The following is a 13,478-nucleotide window of genomic DNA, read 5'->3' on the forward strand; positions in this document are numbered from 1 at the left end:
GTGAATTCTACTGATTTCCCCCCTCCCCCCACCTTTTGTCCTGACAAGTCCCCCAAAACAAACTGAAGGGCTGCTGAAGTGAAATTACATAATTTCAATTTATTAAGAAAATATTGCTTACTCTTTCCCCTACTTCTGTTGTTTTAGGGCCTGATCCTGAAAAATGCTGCTAGGCATGAATACTTGAAAATTAGCATAACTGCCGGTAGTGCTGGCAGGATCAGTGTGTTTCTTTTCAGTGACCTGTAAGACTACAGCTTGGTGAAACTTCGGTTCACCTTCTAGAATATTGTCTTTAACAGTCTTGTTTGAACAGTGTAACCTACTAATGAACTGTTCAAGGTTGCTCATATGTTGTCTTGGGCAATGCATCTCAGGTGGAAATTAGTGTTTCACTCTGTCCTTGATCAAACTTTAATTATAGGGTGTGGTAGTGGCCATCTCAGTTGAGATTCTGGTCACTGACAAGCAAATAAGGCAAAGGATAAGAGTTAGTGAGGGAATTGCTGTTTCTAATTATAGAATCTTTTAACAGTTGTAAAAGAAAATCAAGATACTGGTTTATGAGGACATCTACAGGTTTATCCACAGTGGCCAGATCCTTCATCTTAATTTAAAATTCTGTTACAGAAAGTAATCTGTACTCAATCATATTGCTGTTGTCTTATGGATTTGTATGGGAATCTTACAGATGTACAGGTATCAGACCTACATTATGTGGCAGAGACCTCAATTTAAACAGTAGTATACTCTTAAAACACTGCCTATTCCAAGCTATACACTATTTCTTACACACTTTGATAAATTAAATCTATTATATCACTACCAAGCTTTCAACTTCCTGAGGATGTTGAATTGACAAGTAACATAACTGTAGAAGTTTGTCAGGAAAGGAGAAAGGGAAACAGGTTTTAATAGGTGGGTTGGGATGTCATTGGAGCCTTCTGACTCCCAGGGAAGGATTAGGAGGCTGGCTTCACCCCCCCACCCCCTTCAGTATTTGAGTCTTAAATCTCTTGCTCTGGGAAGGGGATTCACCATCTTTTGTGCCCTCCCAAGAGGAGAGGAAAGGAGAGACCTCGCATTTAGGAAGGATGTTGAATTTCTCACTGCCTCATTTTGTCAATGTATCTCCAACTATGGAGAACACTGAATATTCTGGTTTTAAAGTTCCCACCGTATGAGAGCAGTTTGTCATTGAGCTATTATTTTTAGGCCATCTTTGGGGTCATATTCTGCTAGAGGTGTGTGTGAGCTGATGCAGTCTTCACAACTCTAAAGGGTAGGATTCATTTTATTAAATCTTTTATGAAGCATAATTGTGCTAACTTAAGTATGTGTAGCAACTCTGCATAAACACCCAAAACATAGGTTCGTAAAAGGTTGAGCTGTTTAGTTAACATTCTTTGACACATGTACACCTCCCTTGTATGTCCTTAAACAGTCTAATAGGAAAAAGACAAATTCTGTGAGGCTGTTCTCACTACGCACCCTGTATGTTGTAGCAGGAGTCCTACTTGATTCTTGGCAGGAGAATTCTCTTGTGGCTCTTAAGTCTGAATATAATAGGAATTGAAATCTGGGCAGGGATATGGGTACAACAGAGCAGACTGGTTAGGAGTATCTGTGGTTGGTTCAAGTTTTCCATGTATCTTGGCAGTGGAAAAGGATGCTTGCAGAAGAGGATGCTTACCTACCAACTATGGAATACGAGTTTATGGGGCAATCACTTTATAATGCTCTTAAGCCTCAAAATGCTAAATCTGCACTCCTAACCTACTAAGTAATGTAGTTTTTTGTCCAGCTGAAGAAACCGGTAAGTAGTTACTGTGGCACACCAGCTAGCATGAGGAAATGGTTGCATTTGGGGTGGGAGGGAAGAGTGGGTCTGAGAAGGGGCTGGAGCCAGGAGCTTACTGAAGGTTGAACTAGGTTTTTACATCTTATCCACCTACTGAATAACTGATACTACTTTATTCCTCCATTATACTTTTAAATAAAATCCATTCCCCAGATCTTTACTAGATTACACTTAAATTGATACATTAAATGATGCATCATACATCAAGCAGTTGTAACACATTTCGGTAATATAACACTTCTGTTTATTAAGCACATGCTTCCAAATGCTCAGAACAATGCTAAACTAACTGGTTTGGCTGAAATTTTACATGCTCGATCTCTGCCTCAGCTTGATTTATTGAGCAGAAACAATTTTTAAACTTGTTAACAAGGCTAATGAAAAGTTGAAAGTTTTGCTAATTTTAACTTTTCAAACAGCTCTGGTAGTTCTGTGGTGTAAAGTAACACTGAAATTAAGCAAGATGATAGTGCTGGGAAGAAGAATGTGCCATTGGCTATCCTTGTGAAAGTCCAGTCTATCTAGTTTTGGTAGTTACAAACCACAGATTTCTACTTGCATAGAGAGCTTATTGGATGCACCTTCATTTTCTGAATTCCAAAGCAATCACATAGAAATGAAATCTTCCTATAGGGTGGGGAGAGACCCAAAATGGAAATACTGGATTGGGAAGAAGATCTGGAGTTCTACTGTAGTACTACTGGCTGGTATTATGTGCACTTCACAACCATTATTACTGAGCAAGGCTTTATATGCTTACACAGTTCTCTAATAGGGCAGCTACAAGTGTTGTTTACAGTAAAGTTGCCTCAAACAACGTCCTATCCATATGCTTGAGTATGCTGTCTGCAAAAATGGGGCTATTGCTGCATATGCTACCTTAGTTAGGGAAGTGGATTGGACTGAAGTTTGGATCTAAAGGCGGAGGAGGCCTGGAATTACTTCAAGTCAAAGTTGCAGAAACTATCAGAAGCCTACATCTGAAGAAAGGGGAAAAAAATTCATAGGCAGGAGTTGTAGACCAAGCTGAATGAGCAAGCATCTCAGAGAGGTGATTAAGAAAAAGCAGAAAGCCTACAAGGAGCGGAAGATGGGAGGGATCACCAAGGAAAGCTACCTTATTGAGGTCAGAACATGTACGGATAAAGTGAGAGAGACCAAAAGCCATGTAGAGTTGGACCTTGCAAAGGGAATTAAAACCAATAGTAAAAGGTTCAATAATCATATAAATAAGAAAACAAAGAAAGAAGAAGTGGGACCTCTAAACACTGAGGATGGAGTCGAGGTTAAGGATAATCTAGGCATGGCCCAATATCTAAACAAATACTTTGCCTCAGTCTTTAATGAGCAGCTTAGGGATAATGGTAAAATGACAAATGGGAATGGGGATATGGAGGTAGATATTACCACTTCTGAGGAAGAAGCTAACCTCTTAACAGCTTAACAGGACTAAATGGGGGGGCCCAGATAATCTTCATTCAAGAATATTAAAGGAACTGCCACCTGAAACTGCAAGCCCAACTAGCAAAATTTTTTAATGAATCTCCAAACTCAGGGGTTGTACCGTATGACTGGAGAATTGCTAACATAGTTCCTATTTTTAAGAAAAGGGGAAAAAAAAGTGATCTGGGTAACTACAGGCCTGTTAGTTTGACATCTGTAGTATGCAAGGTTTTGGAAAAAATTTTGAAGGAGAAAGTAGTTAAGGACATTAAGGTCAATGGTAATTGGGACAAAATACAACATGGTTTTACAAAAGGTAGTTCATGTAAAACCTACCTTCTTTGAGAAGGTAACAGATTTTTTAGACAAAGGAAATGCAGTGGATCTAATTTACCTTGATTTCAGTAAGGTATTTGATACAGTTCCACATGGGGAATTATTAGCTAAATTGGAAAAGATGGGGATCAATATGAAAATTGAAAGGTGGATAAGGAACTGGTTAAAGGGGAGACTACACCAGGTCATACTGAAAGGTGAACTGTCAGGCTGGAAGGAGGTTACTAGTGAAGTTCCTCATGGATTGGTTTTGGGACCAGTCTTATTTAATCTTTTTAATACTGACTATGGCACAAAAAGTGGGAATGTGCTAATAAAGTTTGTGGATGACACAAAGCTGGGAAGTATTGCTAATACAGAGAGGGATGGGGATATCATACAGGAAGATCTGGATGACCTTGAAAAACTGGAGTAATAGTAACAGGATGAAATGTAATAGTGAAAAGTGCAAGGTCATGCATTTAGGGATTAATAAGACTTTTTTTTGTTATAAACTGGGGGTTCATCACTTGGAAGTAACAGAGGAGGAGAAGGACCTCGGAGTATTGGTTGATCACAGGATGACTATGAGCTGCCAATGTGATATGGCTGTGAAAAAAGCTAATGCGGTCTTGGGATGCATCAGGTGAGGTATTTCCAGTAAAGATAAGGAGGTGTTAGTAGCGTTATACAAGGTACTGGTGAGACCTCATCTGGAATACTGTGTGCAGTTCTGGTCTCCCATGTTTAAGAAGGATGAATTTAAACTGGAACAGGTACAGAGAACAGGGCTACTAGGATGATCCGAGGAATGGAAAACCTGTCTTATGAAGGGAGACTCAGAGCTTGGCTTGTTTAGCCTAACCAAAAGAAGGCTGAGGGGAGATACCAAGGAGGGAGAGGAATTATTTAAGCTCAGTACCAATGTGGACACAAAAACAAATGGATATAAACTGGCCATCAGGAAGTTTAGATTTGAAATTAGATAGTTTCTAACCATCAGAGGAGTGACGTTCTGGAACAACCTTCCAAGGGGAGCAGTGGGGGCAAAACACATCTGGCTTCAAGACTAAGCTTGATAAATTTATGGAGGGGATGGTATGATGGGATAGCCTAATTTTGGCAATTAATTGACCTTTGACTATTAGCAGTAAATATGCCCAATGGCCTGTGATGGGATGTTAGATGGGGTGGGATCTGAGTTACTTCAGAGAATTCTTTCCTGGGTGTCTGGCTGGTGAGTCTTGCCCACATGCTCAGGGATTAGCTGACTGCCAGATTTGGGGTCAGGAAGGAATTTTCCTCCAGGGCAGATTGGCAGAGGCCCTGGGTGTTTTTTGTCTTCCTCTGCAGCGTGGGGCACAGGTCACTTGCTGGAGGATTCTCTGCACCTTGAAGTCTTTAAACCACGATTTGAGGACTTCAGTAGCTCAGACCTAGGTTAGGGGTTTGTTACAGGAGTGGGTGGGTGAGATTCTGTGGCCTGCGTTGTGCAGGTCAGACTAGACTATCATAATGGTCCCTTCTGACCTTAAAGTCTATGATTCTATATGTAACTTGTTGATTCAGTACATTACACAGGATAGTACACCAGCTAATGGAGTTACTCCTTCAGCTCAAATAGTCAAGGTCTGTGCTGTGGCTCTGAAAACCGTGGTTGTGAATCCCACTGATGAACAATGCAGAGGATCATCTGAGTTCACTTGATATTTTTTCCGTTGAAGGGTCCTGTGGGAAAGAGTATATGATTATGCAATGAAAGGCAGTGTCCTAATGCATATACAAAATGGGAGTAAATTAAGATTGTGTTTAGTGTTTACTTTGAAATGTTAACATTCTTTTTAAACTTTAACTTTTGAGGGTTTTTTATAGTTATATGTATATGGAGAAAGCCCATGTGTCTTGTGCATCAGTGTGTGTGGGAATATGTAAGGTTAACTTTTGTATGTCCACACTGTTAACCAAATGTGCAAACTGTATGGATTAACTATTTCCCTATTTTTAATGGGACCTCGACACTGGGGAGGTCCAAAAATATTATTCTCAATCTTCTGGTGTGTTTGTTATAAACCCAGATAGAGAATAACCTTTTATATTGATATACGAATTTAAACCATTCAGATCTGGCATTTTTCCACTTACTGCTTTGTCATTTTTACTAACATGTGATCTGGTATTTCTATTTCATAGTTACTTGTTACTGCTATTACACTGAGGTATATATGACTAACTTGCACTCAGTTTCTGGTCTCTTTACTCAAAATGATTAGTCCCTTATTTTAAATAATCTCTGCCAATTCAATTGGGGAAACTTATTCAGAGTAGGGATATCAGAAGCTGACTCTGAGTGCAATATAAATAAATGTAAATTCTATTTTATTGAACAGGTTACATGTATAAAGTCAAACTGTCTAAAATATGACATTCACATGGTATGAATGAATAGCTGATATACAGCATCTACCCCCTAGAAAATAATTCTGAATTTTGTCACTATAATTCCTATAAACATTTATAACAGCATTATAACATAAAGGAAGAATGTAGGTAAGTGAATAAAAATGATCAGACCAAGTGAAACTATTGTGGGCTAATTAGGGAAAAGGAAGTGATGAAAACGAGAGGCTTCATAAGTACAGCCAAAGGGCTTGGATAGCAGTAATCGCAAGACAAGTCAGAAAAGCATGAAGAGAACACTAGTGCAGATAAGTTTCTCCATACCTCATTACACATGCTTCTTACTCTAGAGCATAAAACTTCTCCTCATCTGTCTGTATAATAATAGCTCTTCTTCTGTATCCACAGCCATTCACTGTTGCTAGCAATGATTTGTTTCCCTAGAGTTTTACTTCTGCTGAGACCAGAAATGAGTGTTTGAAAGTAAGTAGTGGTTAGACAGAAGCCAGTCTCAGGGCAGTAGGTAATTGGCTAGCTGGGTGCATAGACACAAGGACTGTGCAGGCAATCAGAGATCCAGTTATCTAACAGCACTGACTACTCTTCTTTTCCAGTCAGGTGTTGTTTTTCCCCTAAAACTCTCAACACTCAAAACAACATTTCAGGAAACGAGAAGTGCCTTTGACAATCTGCCAGATTGTTCTAAATGGAAGTCTGTTTGTAGTGAGCACTGATTTAACTCTAAATGGCAATGCTTCACATACATTTTTAATCAAATCACTTGACACCCAAAGATGACACTTCACATACTTCTAGTAAGTCTTTCCCTAAAGAAACTAAATATTCTTTTTCAAAAGAAAATGAAAAGGCATGTGTGGCATAAAAAGCTAAATTCATACACCATAACTTTTGAAAGTAATGAGATTCTTAAAAATACTTAATGATTATCTTAGTAAGGTAGTGGAGCATAGCATTGCCTAGTCCTGAAGGTTATCACATGACAATCTTTAATTCCTGGAGACTTGGCAACCCTGGTCGTGTAAGGGTCTGGTTCTGGCCTACAGACCAAGAGCTGAGAGATTTGAATAGAGTGAATAGATTTGAATGAAGTGCTAGCACCACCCAACATTTTTAAGCCATCTTCCTCTCCTCCACCCCATTTTCATTTATTAAACGGCATAAACTGTGAGGAATATAAACATTCAAAGATACTTTAAAAATCAGTTAACAGATTCATCTGGCCTGCTTAACAACACTTATGTCCCATTTTCTTAATTATGCAACAGGGACTAACGCAACATGAACGACTGCATTAGAGTTACAGCAAAAGTAAATGCTAATGGCATGATCCTGCAGTCATTACACAGGATGACTCCCAGTGGAGTCTAATTTCTGTTTCTAAAGCTATGCAGATGCCTTCTGAATACAGACCTGCTCATTCTCTATTCCCTCACCAACATAAGCAGCAATGAAGAAAATGGAAGTTTTGACTGATATGAGGGCAGTGGCTAAACTGTTTGCTGCAATAGTTCACCTTATTGATTAATTTTTAACCTTAATCATAGAGTTGATTAATTTAGTCAACTTTTGCAAATAAAATATTCAGTTCATCACTTCCTCATTATTCACTCATCTACAGCAGTAACAGTATTTGATTCCATGTGGGAAGCGCCTAGGCTTTTATTAGATGGCATGCAAACAGAGCTTGATTTGTTTCAGTGCACAGATAAGGCAATAGCCTATTTAAGACAAAGGTATATAATTACAGAATGGCAGATTTTCTTTCAGTCCGTTAAAACAAAGTGGATGTAATACTATTCATTAACATTGATTTTCACTAAATGGTTAATGTATGATAGTTCTGTAAATGAAACAGATACTGGTCACTGGAAAAGCTTTTTTTTTAAAATGAATTAAATGGCAAAAATAGGAAAGATTTTTTTTCCCATTTTACTGTATATAAGAAGAAAGCACTGACTGGGTCAATTTGCCTTGGCAAGAATGACAGACTTTTTAAATACAGAGCTATGCCATATTTAAATACATTAATTTTTAAAAAGGAGGTAAGGGTCATTTTAGAAAAAGTTAACCCCCTTGCATTTTATATTAAAGAATAAAAAAATATCAGTGATAACTCTAATACAACTACTACTATTTGATCTCAAACACTTTGACGGTTTTGGCTGCCGCCAAAGTTATTTTGGAAATGTAATTTGCTTCAGAATGGTTTTGAAATTTTCAACACCTCACAACGCTCCTGATTGCATTTTGTGATGCACAATCCCACCCCTAGAGGTCATGAGCCACTGGTTGAGAAACACTGCTCTAGCACAATATAACTATACAACTTTTCACAGAGAAAATAGTTTGTTCATCCAGGCTGAATGAGCTTACTTAATGTAGTAGTATGAGAGCTTTTATTAAATGTGTACTTCTTGAATATTTATTGAATTTTTTTAATGAGTTAGGCATTTGCCAGATATAAAGACTTATCTATGTTCTCAATGTATTACATTTCCCATTTGCAAAATATTCTTATTTCAGATTAATAATTTAAAACAGCAATACTAAACTTGTAACACCTGTTACTTTAACACTTGGTAGCATAGGACAAAAAAAATGCAGTTTGTTAGTTGCTTTAGTTTTTGAAAGGTTATGAACTGACAGCCCTAGAGACTGGAACCATGTTTTCATGAGAGAGGTTCAGAATGGGAGCAGAAAGCTTCCCCACCCAGTCCCACCAGTGAGCCTGAACATTGACCTTATCTTCAGGCACAAAAGAAATACATTGGTCTTCCTGTCTCTTCAGTTTTTGGTCTCTCTACCAAGACTGCAACAAGCTCAGAATTAGTGCCAATTACAATATGAACACTTGTCCACTAGGAATGGGACTGAGACCAATTCATTTTACATAGACCTCTTAACTGCCTTCATATCGTGGTGACTTGATACAGCTTAAATTAGAAAAAAAAAATTCAATGCTAGCATCTTAAGCACAAACTTTCCTTTTTAGATATAATTTTCTTATATTAATGTCCAAGGTGTTTTGTATGTCTGCCTTGTGCCACAAGCTTTCCCGTTGCCTTGTTTGTTACATCCACGCTGGCAAAGGCAAGACTTCTTCCTTGCTTCAAAATCTGAGCAGTGATCAATATCTCTTCCCCAGTCTTAGCAGCAGACATGTATCTTGAATGAAAAACAGAACAATTGTTTTATACAACAACATGCTACAAATCAGGGAACATTCATCCATTTAAAATTATTTTTTGAAGGAGCTACCATAGTCAGTTTGTACTTAACCCCTTGCACCTTTTCACAGGCCTGAATCTTGCAGCTTCTCCTCAGGCAGAGCTCACACTGATATTCCCACTGAAATTCCATGCATGAGAAGATTATAGAATTTGGACTTTGTTACCTAGAAGTAACTAAGGCATTAAACCAAACATAATAAAAGAGGGAGCTTAAAGAACATTTGACTGCCTCAAACTAGTGTCTCAACCACATGATGATATTCCCAAACAGGATCTATAATGACTTTATTAGAAGTTGTTCTTTCAGAATAGACTGCAGTTTGTCACTAAAGTGGTAAGTAGATCATGGAAAAGAAACTTAGCAGAATCCAGGCCCTGTTAGTAGAACACATCAAACATTAAGATCTAACATTTGACAGTAAGCATGTTCAATACGTACGTAATGTTCATATCCACACTGACCCCGGGTATTCCTCTTTCTGTGTACAACAATGCTGCTGTTGACACTACATCTACCAGTGTGGCAGTCAAACCTCCATGCAAGGTGCCACCTCTGTTTGTGTGCTCCTCCTCTATTTTCATTTCACAAACAACCTTTCCAGGAGTTGCAGAAAGAACTGTCATCTGAACAAACAGGAAAGAGGAACAAAATTCTATTAATTCAAAATCTCAATAAGGGGAAACATACGGACTATTACGAGTCTAGTGACTGCTCTCAAAGTAAACAGACCAACTTGAAAGTAAATCTTGGTTCAGTTTTTAGACTAATGAGGGGAAGAGAAAAATAAAGGATTAAACCATTATGGTTTAAGTGTCAAGCCAGATGTTTCTATAAATCTCCAGTTGCAAATTGTTTCCCTAGGGAAATGTATACCTCCTATAAAAACAAATATGCACATTGTATGCAGTGTTGGGGTAGCCATGTCGGTTCCAGGATATTGGTGAAACAAAATGGGTGAATAATATACCGTTTTCTTTTTATTTTAACATCATCTTAATAAAATTCTTAAACCTGTTCTTTTACTGGACCAACTTCACCTAAACAAGAGCTCTGTATAAGCTCAAAAGCTTGTCTCTCTCACTAACAGAAGCTGGTTCAATAAAAGATATTACCTCACCCATCTTGTGTCTCAAATATGGACACTGTCAGTTTATTGTAATCATCTTGAGATTTCAGTAGTTGCTTGATTCAAACTCTACTGAACTCTATTAAAAATGGAAAGTTGACTTGTCTGACTTTATACCTGGCTTAAAGCTAATAGAAAGTTACTACTAAGTGTTTGCTTTGATTTTTCCCCACATTGTTGGCTAGCACAGTTGCGTAGCCTCTTGTTGACAGAATGAAAATCAGCAACGTCTGAGTAATCCTTAAAGTGAAGCAACATCAATTTAAATAATGGAACTAAATCAGTATTTTGAAAGGAATACTTTGAAATGTTAGCCCAACATATTCAGGGCTTCACCATGGGAAAATTTACTAGTATAATTACACTAGTATAACTCCCTGTGTTGAACTCTTATTCTGAGAATAAAAATGCCCACATGGGAAGGTATTGAATAACTATAGCAGAATAATTATGTAGGTAAATTTCCCCATGCAGACAAGCCCCAAGAGGCTAGTTAATTGATTCTAATGCATAGAAGTTGTATTCTACAGCATTTAAAATACATTCTCCTGATTCCAGTTGGAACTATTGAAAATTTTGCATATTACAAAATGAGAACAGTGGACATAAGGTGCCCCACAAAACTGGGAAAAGTACAGTTTCTGTAACTATATTCATCCCTGCAAAATTATTTTTTAAATAAATCATTCAAAGTGGCTTTAGGATGAAATGTCACAGAGGTGGAAATACTAAGTTATTTCAGTAAGAGATTCTTACTATACATTTGGAAGTAGTAATATTTTACTAAAGATGGCATATGTATGTCCTATTTTTGACAAATATATTCATAACATTATCAGTTCACTATTGATTGGTATCACTGAAACAGATTTAAAAAAAAACCCTACAATGGAGTTCTAAGGGTATGTCTGTATTAGAAACATTACAGTGGTGCAGGTGAACCGCTGTAGAGAAGACATTTAACTACATCAACTGAAGGAGTTATTCTGTTGCTCTACTAAATCCACCTCTCCGAGAAACAGCAGTTAAGTTGACAGAAAAATTCTTCCATCAATCTAGCGCTGTCTACGCTGGGGATTAGGTCAGTTTAACGATGTCTCTCAGGGTGTGAATTTTTTACACCTCTGATCAGCATAGATAGGTCAACCTAAATTTTAGATGTAGGCCTGGCTTCAGCCACTGCTAGAAAGCCCCTAAAACAGAAAGGTATTATAGCTATTGTGAAATAACATTTTAAACAACCTCTCCTGTGTTGTTGTCTAGTCTGTTAAAATATAGCATGAAGAGGAGAAGAATACTGATTATTAAAAACCCTAATCTGAACAATCCAAACCATAAGTCGCTCCTGACATTTACAAACGCGTCAGGGGACAACTTATTTTGGAAAGTCAGGGTTCAAGAAAAAGAATTTTACTTTCAGTACAAATGCCAGAGAGAGGCCTAAATACAAATTCTGGATATCATGGATTCAGACAGCAGCAGTTTAGAAAGTCAGAATTCCGACTAAACATTTCATTGCATCCCACCCCCTTTTTCTGTGTACTGGCCAATCAGGAATAGATCCTGCAAACCCTTATTCACAAAAGTAGGCCTAAATCATGCAACTCGTCCCACTGAATTCTCATGTAAGGAAGCAGTACTCATGTGAGAGCTTGCAGGATCATACTTTTTGGCCTCAATTTTGCAATTGCATCTCCTAGAATGGACAGGCCCCTACTACAACCCTACGGATTTAAACTGAGAAGATCCAACTGGGATTTTAGTTTGTAAGTCTCTCAAGACAGTGACTTTGTGCTGCATATATATAGGTTTAGAACAGTGGTTTTCAACCTTTTCTCATTAGTAAACCTCTAAAAAATTTAAAATGGAGGTACAGACCCCTTTAGAAATCTTAGGTGTAGTCTGCAGACCATGGGTTTTAAAACACTGTTCTATGGTAATGCCAACCATTCGCTGACTCCTTAGACATAGCCTATGGACCCACAAGGGTCTATGGACTACAGGTTGAAAGCCACTGACTTAGATGAATTAGATTTTTACTTATAAAATTTTTCCATCCATAATAATCAAAATGTACAGACAAATAAAGCAAGAAAAATGCGGATAGAGAATTTAGAGTATGATTTCAGGTTATTTACTTTCCATACTTTGACATGTTTTGTTGACATGTGCTTTAACTTTTTGAATCTCAACAGCTACATTAAATAATCATTGTTTAATCGCCCCCAGAATTTTCCCACAACTGTGCAAATTTAAATATAGAAAGATGCTTTAAAATAAACATTGACAGTATCCATCAAAATTATACAAAAAAAATCGAATTCTGCCAAACCTACATATGTATATGTTTAATATCTACACACCAACTGCTGATACACTCTGGACGATGCACTCCTCATATAACAAAAAGAAAAGGAGTATTTGAGCATAAGCTTTCATGACCTACAGCTCACTTCACTGGATGCACAAAAGGTGCATCAAGTACTAAGGTGCCACAAGTACTCCTCGCTTCTTTTGCGAATACAGACTAACACGGCTGCTACTCTGAAACTCCTCATAGAACAAAAGCTACGCAAGTGCCAAGCATCAATCCATTCCTACCTACAACCATACCTTACTTAACACCCGATCAAAGTTGGATGAGCTCAGCAAGACTTTCATCATCTCCCGGAAGGAGTGGATCGTGAAGGAGGTCATGGTTTAAAGGCTGGTGGCGACGTCCCTCTTCCGCAGAGAGCGCGGCGTGGGGCACCTGCTCCAGCCGGCGGGAAAGAGTCCCCCGGAACCGGGCGCACCCAGTGAGTTCTGCGGGGCTGGGAGCAGCTGCAGCAACAAGAGGCTGGGTGACCTTCAAAACACGCAGCACGAGAAGGGGGCGAGGCTGGCCTGGCCCCGCCCCGCGCGCTCTCCCTGGCCCTCTCCCGGGGCCACAGTAGCCTGGTTCCACCCCGCCTCGATTTACCACGTTCCACAGGCCGAACGTTCGCGGCCCTTCTGACCCACGTTCACGTAGGTCACGCGCGCGCGCCCCACGCGGGGCTCGCGGGACCCTCCCCCTCCCCCTCCCCCCGTGGGGCGGGGCTT

General features: G+C 38.8%; 1 protein-coding gene across 1 annotated transcript; it reads right to left on the bottom strand.

Moving 5' to 3' along the window:
* Nucleotides 1-7,950: 7,950 nt before the first annotated feature.
* On the bottom strand, nucleotides 7,951-13,449 carry ACOT13 (acyl-CoA thioesterase 13). The gene is made up of 3 exons (XM_077810563.1): nucleotides 13,008-13,449; nucleotides 9,707-9,891; nucleotides 7,951-9,202 (listed from the first exon to the last, which is right to left on the bottom strand). Exons 1-3 carry the CDS (start codon nucleotides 13,089-13,091, stop codon nucleotides 9,046-9,048), a joined length of 426 nt encoding a protein of 141 aa, XP_077666689.1. The 5' UTR covers nucleotides 13,092-13,449; the 3' UTR covers nucleotides 7,951-9,045.
* Nucleotides 13,450-13,478: the final 29 nt, after the last annotated feature.

The sequence above is a fragment of the Eretmochelys imbricata genome, chromosome 2, assembly GCF_965152235.1.
Source record: "Eretmochelys imbricata isolate rEreImb1 chromosome 2, rEreImb1.hap1, whole genome shotgun sequence".
NCBI lineage: Eukaryota > Metazoa > Chordata > Testudines > Cheloniidae > Eretmochelys > Eretmochelys imbricata.

Coding starts and splice junctions, on each gene's coding strand:
- ACOT13 (XM_077810563.1), bottom strand. CDS start 13,091: ATGACCTCCTTCACGATCCACTCCTTCCGGGAGATGATGAAAGTCTTG. Junction 9,892..13,007: donor TTGATCGGGTGTTAAGTAAG/GTATGGTTGTAG, acceptor CTGTTTGTTCAG/ATGACAGTTCTTTCTGCAAC. Junction 9,203..9,706: donor AGTGTGGATATGAACATTAC/GTACGTATTGAA, acceptor TTTTCATTCAAG/ATACATGTCTGCTGCTAAGA.